Source organism: Microchirus variegatus (assembly GCF_963457635.1).
Source record: "Microchirus variegatus genome assembly, chromosome: 11".
Lineage (NCBI taxonomy): Eukaryota > Metazoa > Chordata > Actinopteri > Pleuronectiformes > Soleidae > Microchirus > Microchirus variegatus.
In genome coordinates this window covers 22,415,182-22,429,369 of record NC_139812.1, presented here as the reverse complement: position 1 = coordinate 22,429,369, position 14,188 = coordinate 22,415,182, and the positions used below count along the sequence as shown (strand labels likewise).

General features: G+C 40.7%; 1 protein-coding gene across 9 annotated transcripts; it reads left to right on the top strand.

The window, feature by feature from the left end:
• The first annotated feature begins 1,072 nt into the window (after nucleotides 1-1,072).
• On the top strand, nucleotides 1,073-13,550 carry p4ha1b (prolyl 4-hydroxylase, alpha polypeptide I b). 9 transcript variants are annotated; one of them, XM_083897932.1, is made up of 16 exons: nucleotides 1,073-1,224; nucleotides 4,437-4,519; nucleotides 4,658-4,754; nucleotides 4,834-4,985; nucleotides 5,711-5,848; nucleotides 5,970-6,209; nucleotides 6,318-6,532; nucleotides 6,629-6,805; nucleotides 7,056-7,126; nucleotides 7,856-7,921; nucleotides 10,832-10,931; nucleotides 11,016-11,069; nucleotides 11,154-11,219; nucleotides 12,157-12,225; nucleotides 12,599-12,695; nucleotides 12,850-13,550. In XM_083897932.1, exons 2-16 carry the CDS (start codon nucleotides 4,438-4,440, stop codon nucleotides 12,918-12,920), a joined length of 1,695 nt encoding a protein of 564 aa, XP_083754058.1. In that variant the 5' UTR covers nucleotides 1,073-1,224; nucleotide 4,437; the 3' UTR covers nucleotides 12,921-13,550. The 9 variants fall into 9 exon arrangements, with proteins under 9 accessions (XP_083754058.1, XP_083754057.1, XP_083754056.1 ...); XM_083897931.1 differs by lacking the exon at nucleotides 7,056-7,126 and having other exon boundaries at nucleotides 7,851-7,921; XM_083897930.1 differs by lacking the exon at nucleotides 7,856-7,921.
• Nucleotides 13,551-14,188: the final 638 nt, after the last annotated feature.

Sequence of the window (14,188 nt, the reverse complement as noted above, 5' to 3'; positions counted from 1 at the left end):
GAAAAATTAAGAGGATTATTTAAAAAAAAATTTCTTTACTTAATTAATGTTTTTTTTCAGTTATTTTACAGTATTTTATTGTTCTATATATTTATATTGTTTTATATTATATTTTATTATATTGTTTTATGTGGGTTCTTTACAGTGTAATGTATTTTTACTAAGTTTATATAGTTTTTTAAAAGCTATTTACAGTATTTTATTGTTCTTTACATTTATATTTTCACATACTTTTTAATTACAAGGTTTTTCCATGTTATTTCATTCATTTTGGAAAAAAACAAAAACATTTTGAACTCATACATTTTTCATTGGTGTCAGATTATTTGTAACATAATGGTGATGAACACTGGTTGGAAGGAAGGGCCCCTCTGGGAATTTTTGCTTAGGGCCCCTACAGACTCTAGAATCGCCTCTGCTTGTTTAGGCTTTGATGTTGGGCTTTATAAATAAAATGGACTTGGAGGCTCAAAAATATGGTTGTGCCTCATTCAGCTCAGGCGTTTGTCCCCCACAAAGTGAGTGTTTGTGCCAGAAAAGGTCCCACAGAGGTAACAGAAAACGACTACACACACAGACACACACACACAGCTCCTCCCTGCTTGCATGCAGCAGGAATTTCCTCCCTCCAGTTACACGTTTTTAGGTCGTGGGGAATTTTTCTGGAATGTGGGCTAACTGTGAAGAGCAAACACTTTAAGTAAATGAGCCTAGTTTAAAGTAAACACCAGTCAGTGAACCCCCTCAATGATGTTATTGGGGCCAATGTTACACGTTCTTAATGCATGAAAATATGATGTTTTTTAGGGGGGTTCAACACGTGGCATAAGTGGGACGACGTTTCAGGTTTTTTTTTTTTTTTTTTTTAGCATTAAAAGCATAAATATTCATCCATAGCTGCCTCACTGCGAGTCCAGACAGCCGTAGACACCTCCCCCAGAGTTGTACAAACGACAGCCCCCAAAATGAGTTTGCAGGAGGCTGAATGCATGTGAGGATCTGCACGTAGCAGTCGGAACCATCCAGACTAAGAAAAGCGGTCGTGGCCAGCAGATGGCCCTCAGTGCTCTCCGGTAACAGCGCAGACAGGAAGAATCTCTGCACCGTGACACGGTCCATCATCTTTCACTCCGCTATCTGCGCAGAGCTGTGACACACACCACAGGAGCCGCCAACCGAGGGTCACGTTTCTCTCTAACTCTTTGGAGGAAAGCACTCTGTAAGGTAAAAGAAAAAGCACTTATGAACTTACAAAAACGAAAAGAAAAAAAGGCTAATATCTACGTAACTGTCTTATAACGTAGTTGTCGTGTTCACTTGCACATTTGTAGACGCGTCTTTTTCCCCACCGTAATATCTTTCTGAATACAAACGCAGTCTGTCAAACGCTGCCAACTTCAAACGTATTCTCCAACGATATTATCGTTAGGTCAGCTAACTAGCTAGCTAGCAAGCTAGTTGGAAACTAGCAGCTGAAACTTTACATTTCTGTTGTCACGAAAAATGTAAATGACGATTCAGTGCGATTGAATTGGCACCGAAAACGACGTAGATGAAGGCGAACATGGCGAGTGAAGACATTAAACACCGCTATTTGTCCAACGAAACGCGGCTAGCTATTTTGCGTAGAAAACTACGTAATTAGCACTAATGTTGTGGAATTCCACTGCAGTGCAGCGTGGGATGCTGCCGCTGCCCTCACTCTGCCCCAAGTTACACACTTAATTCGTATTTTTTTGTACATGAATAGTCACAGTCTTTTAGATTAAAACCAGCCGTGGTAAAAGCTAACACTGAGTGGGACTATAGCTCACTTCTTATTTAATCTCTCTGCTTGACTGTACACAAATTTATTCCGCCTTTTAACGTCTTTTTTATGTGCAAATACTACGAAAAATGACCATTTGGACTTAAATTCCTGGTGTGTGCACTCGTAAGTTGTCCAGTGAAGCCTATTGTGGCACCAGTAACTGCGTGGCACCCTCCAAACTAGTTATGCTGCAGTTAATAAAGCGTATTTGCCCTCCAGATTTAAAATGCCCCGCTGTTTTGTGGCGGTTTGCAGGGGTTATTGTCAGGTTATTGCAGGTAAAACGTGTGTGTGTCGGTGGAGACTCCATAGAGGAGTGTGCAGCCCGCTCGTGAGCTTTCTCGGCGGGGAGGGGCGAAGACGTGGCAGTCCTCTTCTTCCATCCACATCCTGTGTTATCTGACTCCTCTGCTCCACTGCCTGTAAAAACTTTAAAACCGAATTTATGGAATATATCACGGTACGACACTAATATATATACATATATATGTATATGTATAAATACATTGGTTTATAAAATAATAATAACTCATAACAACACTAAAATTCTGAAGTTATTAACTAGTGAAAGCACTCAGGGAGCACAAACAGACAAAAAAAATGTCGCTCCGTTTTGTATATTTCCCTAAAAATCTAATAATTTAAACTCATACTCAGCCAAAGGAATTCATAAAAGCCTGTCCTTATACTTTTTGAGTTATGCTGCTTAAAGTTAGTAAGGCGCAAAATGTTAGTCTGCTAGTCAAAAGTAGTAATTTATTGAAATAAATGCTGCAGAGTTAATCAAAAAATAATAAAAACTGCCAGCTACACTCTTAGAAATAAGGGTTCCAAAAGGGTCCTTCTACAAGGGCTGCGGTTCTACCTGGAACCATGATTGTGAGAAAACCCTTTCCCAAAGAAAGGGTTCTTGGTAACACTAATGGTTCCAGTAAGAACGTACCAAGTACAATACCCAAATCAAAAGACCAGTTATTTGATAAATATAACATGTATGTCAAAACAGAATTAGTAGTGAATTCTCCAGTGTCTCTGAAATTTAATGGCTCAAAAATCTTGCTCTTCAGATGAGGATATGTTCCTCTTTTTGTTGACAGGCTCCAAAAATGCTTATCGTGCAGCTGTGCCTTGGATTTAAATATTTATAATATGGCAAGAGTTATTTCACAAGGTTATTTTTCAAGGCTTCTCTGGTTCTTGTGTCTTTTTCCAAAGAGATTCAATATTTCTTTATAGTGTGTTGTTTATATGCTTCTTAGGGAGACTATAGGGTCACTATTTCTCTTGTTTACATTTAAAATCTGGAAACGTGTCTCACGGTAAACATGTTTCAACAGATTACGACTCAGATAAGGGCAAATAGAAGCAGGCCAAGTGTACACAAAAGATTTTTCTATTTGTCTAAACAAGTTGCTTTGCAAATATCTGTCAGGTTAAATGTCAAACGGTGATGATGAGAGACATTGCACACACAGACACACATGTATTCACACACAACACTTTCATCATAACCATTCACTTTTATGTTTGGCATGAGCATGGATCTGAATTAAATATGGTAAACATACATCTTCATACTTGACGGTGCACTTATCCAGCTTAGAGGTACATTTGTTGTCACCCTGTCATTACAGTAATTGCAGTCAAGTGGATTTTTTCCAACCTGGTTGATAGTGGGATAAGGCTGATTTACAGTATTCTAGACCGAGTGACACCACAGAACCAGAAAATAGCAGCACTTAAGGCCGGGTAATTGTAAATTTTATTTTTGCGTCACTTTTTCTACTTAAATATAACTTTAGTGCAATTTTATTCCTCTTAAATCAGATTTTTCTTCCTTTCTCAATGCTGCTGACCTGAACTGAATGCGAAGTCATTCTTTTATTTTCACTTACAGCTGATGAGGGCCTGTCCAAGCCTGTTCTTCCCATTCCTGTACAAGGTGTTACAAATTGACATCGATGCAGATTGACATGAATACACGGTTTAATCATTAGCTTTACTTTGCATCCAAGTGTGTGAGTGTAGCCAGAATGACTGTATGTTGTTGTTCAATCGTATTACAAATGCTTACAAGTAATAATACTGTTGTCGTTGCGTATAAACGTAATCCATAAAAATACAGCGGTCATCTCTGTTGAATCAGTGACAATAAACCAAGTGTTAAACATTTATTAAACATTTGTCTGAGCGAGGTGATACAAGGTCTGTTTATGTTAAAGTACTTTACATGTGTACAAACTCTGTGTCCACAGATAGAACAGTCCAGTCCAGTCTGTCTTTGTTATTCTTCTTTGTTTTGGTAGAGAGTCAGTGCCGGTCCACACACACACCAGATGCCCAGTGGTTGTTATGACCGTGCCAACACGAAAGCCAAACTGGAAGGAAACAGTGACATTAACCACAGACTTATATTTGACTTTGTGTGGTGGGAACCAGGCTGCACTTCTAAAACGATTCCCAAAGTGTTTTAGTTCAAGGCTTTGAGTGTTCTTTTATCCTTTTATCCTTTATATATTAATTTAACACTAGTAGGTGTTAGTTGCTTCAGATTGTCATTTCTGTAATAAGGTTTTTTGTACCAGGGTTATCTATTGAACACAACACGTGTGTTCTCTTTCGTTAGGATGGAGCTGCTGTGTTGGTGCACGTTGCTGCTGAGCTATGTGCAGTTTCTCTCAGCCCACCATGACTTCTTCACCTCCATAGGTAAATGCCCTAAAGCAAAATGAAGTATGATATGTTCAAAATAACTGGTTTCTCTGCTGACTTGATGGCATTTTCAAAAACTGTAATAATATGTTTAGTGACAGGTACTGATGCAGCGTATTTTTTTGTTGTGCGTAGGCCAGATGACAGATCTGTTATACACAGAAAAAGACCTCGTCACCTCTCTAAAGGACTACATCAAAGCAGAGGAAAACAAGCTGGAGCAGGTCAAAAGGTGAGTCTGTGCACTCAAGGTCACGCCCGAGCATTCATTCACCGTGACTAACGGATTATTATTACTTTCTTTGTGGCAGGTGGGCTGATAAGCTGGATTCGTTGACATCCACGGCCGTACAGGACCCCGAGGGCTTCCTGGGCCATCCTGTGAATGCCTTCAAACTAATGAAGAGACTGAACACAGAGTGGAGTGACCTGGAGAGCCTTGTACTCAGCGATACCACCGATGGTATGGGAAAAGAAAACCTGGTTCATTATTACTCAGTAATGTACTGATACTCAAAGTGCACAACTTATATAAATGAGTGTCCGTTTCTTCCTTCATGTGGAGTATAAAGCCGTAGAAAGTTAGTGAACACACACTTGTTGCTGATGAGGCCGGAGAGTTCCCCATGTCTCTCTCTCTGTGCTTTCTCAGTGCATTAGTTTTTTTTTGTGTCATTCCTGCGCTGCACACGGTGATGCCTATTTACGTGATGAGTCTGACAGACATGGACAGCAGAGGCCTAACAGCTACGCTAGTAAAGTGGCAAGGTGTGTGTCGCTCTAGGTTAAAGAATTAACCTCCAGTTCATTAAAACTGGAGTGAGGTAACTGTGGTGCAGACGCTGAGCAGGAAAAGACGTGTCTTCCTCACAGCAGCAATCAGTCTCTGTCACTAATGTTTTTTTTCCACTTCCCGCAGCTTGTTTTCGAGATTTAGACTTTAGGGCTCCAAAAAACACAAGGTCTGTGTCGATAAAGAGCCGTGTACAGCTGTGTACAGGCCCTTAGATTGTAACTGCTGCGAAACGGTCACAAAAATACCTTAAGTGCCTTTAAATCACTGTCCTATTTTGTATACAAATACAATACAAATGCAATACAAAGTCCTGTGGCTAGGACATACAGCATTTTCTACATGCTTGTTTTATATATCTCATACAGGATCATCTAACAACTGTTTTCTTTCAGGGTTTATTTCCAACCTAACCATCCAGAGACAACACTTCCCCACAGAGGAGGACCAGACTGGGGCTGCCAAAGCCCTGCTGCGGTTACAAGACACATACAGATTGGATGCCAACACCATTTCTACAGGAGACCTGCCTGGTAAGAGCATTTTAATCTACTCACAATACATCCACACACCTGTTTTCACTCATTAAAGCACACATAATGGTGCTGTTTTATCTGTTGTCGTTGCTTCCATGTTGTGTTTTCTGCTTAGCAGGAGTGACACACAAGAGCCAAATGACAGTAGAGGACTGCTACGAACTGGGGAAAATCGCCTACTCTGAGTCTGATTACTACCACACAGAGCTGTGGATGGCTCAGGCCCTGAAGCAGCTGGATCAGGGAGAAGAGTCCACTTTAGATAAGGTGACCATGCTCGACTACCTCAGCTATGCTATCTACCAGCAGGGGGATATAGAGCGAGCCTTGGATTACACCAAGAGGCTGCTTGAACTTGGTGAGTCTCTGCACATTATAAAGTCCCTTTTCTTATTAAAAAAAAAAAAAAAGTATACTAAGAGGAATGTGATTTGTAACGTTTGGTCTGGATTTTTATCCTGAATAGACCCAGAGCACCAGCGGGCCAAGGGCAACCTCAAGTATTTTGAGTTCCAGTTGGAGAAGCAGAAAAAGGCTGAGGAGGAAGAAGGCGAAAAGCAGAAGGAGCGAGGGAAAAGAGAAACGAGCGAAAAGAAGGAAAAGACCAAGAAGCCTTCCTTCAGTTTGGTTCCAGAGAGGAAGAAGTACGAGATGCTTTGTCGCGGCGAGGGCAACAAAATGGTGAGGAAGAAAAAGAAAAAACACAATTTACAACTTGCAAACCACATCTCCATTTAAATATCTTCATATCCTACTTTCTCCCATTCTCTCAATCAGACCCCGCGAAGGATGGCCCGACTGTTTTGTCGTTACCATGACAACAATCACAACCCCCACCTGGTGCTGGCACCTGTGAAACAGCAAGATGAGTGGGACCGCCCGTACATCGTCCGCTACCTCGACATCATTTCAGAGGCGGAAATGCAAAGGGTCAAGCAGCTCGCCAAGCCAAGAGTAAGTGATCGTACGACGCACGTGCAAAGTGAAGTCGGTGATGTTCTAGTGAGTTGAATGTAAGACACTTTTCATTTTGTTTTAACGGCGTTAAGTCTGTTGAAGGCTAGGCTTAGATCAAAGCTGTGAGGCTGGTTGATGTGGTCGTGAGACAAGCACACAGACACACACATACATCCTTGTATGTGTATGTGTGTGTGTGTGTGTGTGTGACTGTGTGTGTGGGTAAATCGTGTCCCTGGCTTCACAGCTGCGCAGGGCCACCATCTCCAACCCCATCACTGGAGTGCTGGAGACGGCACCGTACCGGATCAGCAAGAGGTAAGGCAGAGTGCCAGGAGAGAGCAGAGAGGGAGGGAGAAAGTGAGGGGCTTCTCCTTCTTTTCTCTCGGCGACTGATTCCATTTCTCCTCTTCATTCCTGTTCCGTCCATGACACCGTCCATAATCGCTGCCTTTCAAAAGCTGAGAGGCTCTTGAGCTGAAGCACAAGGATCCACCTGAGAACGATCAAAGCTTGATACAGCAGACGGAAACATTTAAAGCCAATCACTTGGTTTATAGAGCAGTAAAAAAAAAAAAATCCTCGAGACACATTTTCTCATGGATTATATATATTTGGAAGAGAACAGTTTTGTTTTTGCTGCTGTTCTCGAGGAATAAGTGTGGATATGTTTCCGCTCAGGAGTCTTTTAAAAAGTGAGCACACGGGGACGGAGGAGAGGTGAAATGTGTTGCTTTTTTCTCTTCTTGATATTAACATAGTTGCCTTTTATGAGCCATGAGGTGCATCAGAGGTACTTAATGATTCCAAATTCATAATCATAATTAGTTATGGTTCAATCTAAATTTGGTTTGCCTCATGGAACATTGTCTTGGCCCCTCTGAAGAATAACACGGTGACAACTAGTGACCATATCTGCCTCTCTGTTCTCCCTCTCCTCTGTCCTATCCTCCTCCTGTGTGAATCACATTCTATTCCCCCTTTCTTTTATTTCCTCCTTATCCTCAACCTCCATGTCCTTGTCCTGCGGGAACTACTGTAGTTAAGGCGAGCCACGGTACATGACCCCCTAACTGGGCAACTCACTACAGCCCAGTACAGAGTCTCCAAGAGGTAAGGGGCACAGGTCACCTGGAGGCTTACAACACCTCCCCCTCCTCCTGCGCATTCAATTTCATCTTCAACCCCCTCGTTCAGACCTAATATTAACATCCATCCTGAGTGATCTTATCTCATGCGGACACGTGTATGGTCCAGGACTGAGCACAACAGCACACACACAGCCCTGAATCCTGAATGTGATCTTGGAATCCGATCACACAAACCACACCGAGAGGTGGTTTGAGGACGCATGTGGCCCACATTCCTGAACATGCATGAACACAAATCTGTCCTTTGCACTCATTAGAGACTGTCCCCCCTCTCCCACCCCCTCAGCTGACTTTCTTTGACCTGCCACAGTTAACTAATCAGCACTCAAACATTCATTTTTTCATAGCCACCACCAGTGTTTTAACACTAATCATTACATGATTTCTAAATGGTTAAACTCATACTTTACATCAGTGGGAGTAGATTAATGATCTTCTTACTCTCTGTCCCTGCACTCTTAGAAATAAAAGTGCTTAGTAGAACTATATTAGGTTCTTCACCTTGTCCTCATAGGAGAACTGTTTTTTGGCTCTAGGTAGAACCCTTTTATAAAGGTTCCACCTGGAACCCTTTTGGAGGGTTCCACCAATTTGAAAACCCTTTATTCAGGGTTTTAAAGGGTTCTCTGGATCAAAATGGTTCTTACTGGAACCATTAGTGTTGCCAAGAACCCTTGAAAAAGGGTTTTCCAGAAGCAAATGGTTCCAGGTAGAACCTCAGCCCTTGTAGAAGGACCCTTTTGGAACCCTTATTTCTAAGAGTGTGTCTCTTGCACAGACAGACACTGACACAGAAGTTGACAATGGACGCATCTGACCAGTCAGACTGGCTAAAAACACGATTTTCCTCTCGTGGTCAGTCGTAACATCAGCGTGTAACTGTCACATCCAGGATGCTTTTAAATGCCAGGTGTCAACAGTGGCACTTAAGGCCGTCTGTATGTGTTGGGATCACTCTGGACAGATGTTAATACCCGGGTCTGAAGAGGGCCTTTATCTCTGGGCCTTCGCTGAGTCAGTCCTGCATCAGGCAAGTTATGGGTGGACCAACAGTGAAAATGTTATAAGCTACACCCTGACAGCTTACTTTGTGTTTGGTGTAGCTGCTTATTTTCTTAATGTTTTCACCCTCTCAAGTGACTTGAGACATTTTCACTGAACTGTTGTTTAGCCACCAGTCAGTCAGTCTTCCAAATCTGTGATCCAGAACAGTGAATCTCAATTCCACGTTACAATTTCTCAGGAATGAATTCTCTTGAGCGCTCGTCACAGCTGTTGTGGTTCTGCTATGCTTCTTCATCTTCCATATCAGCAAGAAATGAAAACTTCTCCCAAAATAAACGTGTGTCTGGATGTACTTACTCAAATAAACCATCCAGTGTAATGCAAATATACCTTCATAGTGACAGTAAAACGTTCACATTGCTCATAGCTGGTTAAACATCGCATCACACCCTAAAAATAAGCAGGTTTGGTCGCCCACCCCAAAACCCTGAAGTTTCTTTGGTTTGACTCTTTTTGGTAATAAATGGGTCTCTGTAACGTGGGCAAAAGGGCGTGGTTTTTCCCTTTTGATGTTTTCTATGTGTACGTGCGAGTCGGCACGTATCTGCAGATTCAGTCATGATATAACGAGAAAATCTGTCGACTCACAAAAAGAACAGGTTTCTCTCAACACAGAGTAGAAACTTAAAAAATATATGACTCATAGAACAGTTATTTTTTTTCATGCTAACTTCTCCAAATGGTAGCTATTCTCTAATGTTCTCTCTGCAACGCAGACAGGAGTGACCTCATGTGCTTTGTGGTGTCTTAAAAAGTTGTTGGCAGTTGGCCTTCTTTCTGGTTTTGTCTCATCTTGTTGTAACATTTTAGTAATTGAATGTGTTTGAATAAAGAATAATAAAACCTGTCAATTTAGTATTTATATATATATACACTATCGTGCAAAAGTTTGGGTTCACCTATACAATTTGGTTGTGTTTTCCATTAAGAGTCACACTTTTATTCATGAAAAGAGTTGAAAAATGAATAGAAAATATAGTCAAGACATTGACAAGATTAGAAACAATGATTTTTATTCAAAATAATAATATTGCTTTCATCAAGAACCAGCAAAACTGTTTTCAACTGTGCTAACATTATTGCACAAGGGTTTTCTAATAGCCTTCTAACGCAAGTAAAGCAAACACAATGTACTATTAGAACATTGGAAATGGTCCTCTATACACCTATGTACATATTCCATTAAAAACCAGACGTTTGCAGCTAGAATAGTCGTTTACCACATTAACAATGTATAGAGTGTTTCTGATTAATTTAATGTTATATTCATTGGAAAAAAATTGCTTTTTCTTCAAAAATAAGGACATTTCTGAGTGAGCCTAAACGTTTGAACAGTAGTAGAATATATGTTTGAGTTTGTTGCCGTGCTTAGTGAGTATTATTTCATCTGGGGTTGTTTTCTGAGCCGTCAGTGATTGAGTTAATAATGAAAGGCCGGCAGTGTCAGGGAAATGTCATCTGTCAAAATATTTTGTCAGTTCTCAGCCAGGCTTTTGTGCAACATGTCCACCAGTATCAAGTGCGCCTCATGAACTCAGAACAGCCCTGTTCCCCCCTGAGCTGATTGGAGAGTCTGTACCTTTGGGCATTCTCCAAAATGTTTTCACTTTCTTCTTCACTTCTCCTTTTTTCTGCTGTTTGCTTGTCGTGCACTTCCTCTTTCTGAGCTTGTTCTGGAAAAGTCTCAGCATGTTTTTGTTTTTTTTTGCCTGTTGCACCTTGATCACCATCTAGTGGACAAACATTAACAGTTCACTGTAGGATTTTCTCCCACTCCTTCTCAACTGGTCTGCTTCCTGTGTTCCAGTGCTTGGCTCACAGGCGACGATGATCCCATGATTGACGTGATCAACCAGAGAATTGAAGAGATCACAGGGCTGGAAATTGACACTGCAGAAGAGCTTCAGGTAAAAGAAAAGAAGAGTGAATTTGTTGAAAATCATGGGAAAAGGCTTGGCCACGTGTCACAAATAGTTGATCTATCTCTGTAGGTTGCAAACTATGGCGTTGGAGGTCAATATGAACCTCACTTTGACTTTGGAAGGGTACGTAAGGCTTTACTTTGTGATTCATACAATTTCATCTCTCAGAATGTACAGTGCATGACATTAAACCTGATGTTCCAACAGAAAGATGAACCAGATGCCTTCAAAGAGCTCGGCACTGGGAACCGCATAGCCACGTGGCTTTTCTACGTGAGTAAACTCATTTTCATCCATCTTTACACACTCTTAGAAATAAAAGTGTAGAAGTAGAACCATATAAGGTTCTTCGGCTTGTCCTCATAGGAGAACCCTTTTTGGCCCCTTTTTGTTCATTCTGTAGAGCATTTATGAGGTCAGACACTGATGTTCCAGTTCATCCCAAAGGTGCTCGATGGGGTTGAGGTCAGGGCTCTGTCAAGTTCTGTCTTTATAGTCCTTGCTTGTCTTGTTGGAATAGAAACAGCTCTTCCTCAAACTCTTGCCACAAAGTTGGAAGCATAGTATTGTCCAAAATGTCGTCCAAAAAGGGTCAAGACTGTCCTTCATTGGAGATTGAAACACCTGAATTCAATAACTTAAAAAATACTTTTGTCCATTTTGTGGTTATGTTGAATTATGAGTTTATAAAGCTTCAGTGACGCTTTATGATGGAGAATATGTTTTTTCTGTTGTAGTAAAACAGCATTTGTCCTCAACCTATCTTCACAAACGTTATACTACACAAATGTAATATAACTACATCAATATTATGCAGGAAATGCTCATATTTACATATCTGCTTATTCCAATCAGTGCAGCACATGTAGATCAGGTTAATGTGTATGATAGAAATTATAGCTACAAAAGCAACTGTCATTTGCACAATAACACATTTTATTGTTTTATTCAGGGTGACAGTGTGGTATTATAAATCATCTGTCACCTCTGATTATTGGCTTCACTTAGTGTCTCTGCTGTCGCCACACAAATACATCAAATAAAGTCAAAGAAGGTCATCCAGTGAAGAGGAAATTACATTTGCTTGGATGAGGAAAGAGATGAAGGGGTGGGGGGGCAATTTCAAGGATTCATTAGAGCTGTTGTAATAAATATCACGTTGGATTTGTAGACGGTTGTTTTTAATCGACGGAGTCTGTTTCTTTCGTAGATGAGCGACGTCCCAGCAGGCGGAGCCACGGTTTTCCCAGATGTTGGTGCAGCAGTTTGGCCCCAAAAGGTAAACGACAACAACTCATACTACACCACATTTATTACCGTACATTATTACTGACCCATTTATAGTGACTGAGTTTGTCAACTAAATGCTCACGATGGGTGTGTAATGGTTCACAATATACACTGTTAGTTTCAAATCATAGTTTTTATGTTTGGTTTTTGGACGTTTCATCTTTTACTGAACCTACCATGACATATTTTCAAGTGAGCATACACAAATATGGATTTAAAACTTGTGTATTATTGCCCACAGAATCATGACACTTTAAGGCTGACTGAGATTTATGGCTTGGTTTTTCCTTTTCCTGGAGGATTCACATGACTGCTGCTCACCTCTCCTGCCTTTTGTACGTGTGTGTGTGTGTGTGTTCCAGGGTACTGCAGTGTTCTGGTACAATTTGTTTCCGAGCGGCGAGGGTGACTACAGCACCCGACACGCAGCTTGCCCTGTGTTGGTGGGCAATAAGTGGGGTGAGGTTTTTTTTCCTTGCTCTTTACTTGTAAAAAAAAAAAAAAAGATCTTTTTTCCTTGAGTAAATCCCAAAAACTGCGACGTGGCCTCGAGCATTTAAACTGTGTCCAAAGTAAACAACGTGCCGCTTGTTGTCTGTGTTCTGTTCTTCAGTATCGAACAAATGGATCCACGAACGAGGCCAGGAGTGGAGAAGACCATGCAGCTTAAACGAAACAGATTGATAGAGGAGAAGAAACCTCCTCTTCGCCTTCTCCCCCTTCACCTCGTCGTCTTCCTTGTGACCACAGATCACTGCTGCAGATGATGCACATGTGGATACATGACGTCCAAATGGCTCAACATGTTGTGAAAATATGTTTTTATTTGTCAGTTTGAAACAGTTAGGGACTGAACTTTTTCAAAGCACTAACATTTTAACAGGTTCTCCTTCCGTGCGGCGGCGTTCTCTTCTCACTTTAAGCACAAAAGTAACTAAGCGGAAATGAAAGGATCCACTCAGCACATAGAGACAGTGGTCAAAAACTCAAAGAAATCTTATTTCCTCTTTCATCATATCACTCCACTGTTTTAATGATCACACTCCTGAGGATCTACTTGAACATAAACACCCACACACACTCCCACTACGCTGCCTAGAATTATTAAGTGTCGAGATTTCCTAAATTTGAGTAGATCCTTGCTTTTATTTTTTATGAGAGTGATTGATTGTGTTTTTGTGGTGAACAGTGCCTTTTCAGTGAGAGAATATATTGGTTTTTCAAGGAAGCATTTTATTTATATGTCCCCCAACCTTTATTTTGTTTTTTTTGTGAAAGTCTGACGTGTTTTTTTTTTACAATAAAGGCTGATTTATTGATCACAATTACAGATATTGTTTGTTTTCAGATGACAGATTAACGCATCTGTAGAAAATGGTTAGTAACGATAATAATGATCGGCTGAGATACATGGGAGCAGAGGAAATGAAGTCGGACTCTGACTTAAGTACAGTAAATGTCATATATTTTAAGACTTTTACTTAAGTAATATCATAAAAAGGTGACTTCAACTTCTAACAGTCATTTTCTGGTTAAGATACCCTTTGAGTTACTTTATACAAGACTGCCTCTACATCAGGGGTCTCAAACTGGCGGCCCGGGGTCCACATGCGGCCCTCCAATCGATTACATGCGCCCCCCTGCTTAATATCATGTAATAATGAAAACATGGCCCACGACCTCACCGTCTTTGAAACACAGCTGAGGCACAGCTGCCACCGAGGTGATAGAATATAATATGTTTACTAGCAATGTTTTTTTATTACAGTAATAATAATTGTCATGTCATAATTATCCCATTATTAAATGTATCATATACAACATTAAATAACATATATAATACGCTTGTTAGGGTCCAAGCCACTATTGGCAGTGGCCAAAGCGGCTCCTGGTCAAATTTTGATTACAGTTGTCCACACTATTATTTATGTAATTTGAAATAAATGTTTTTA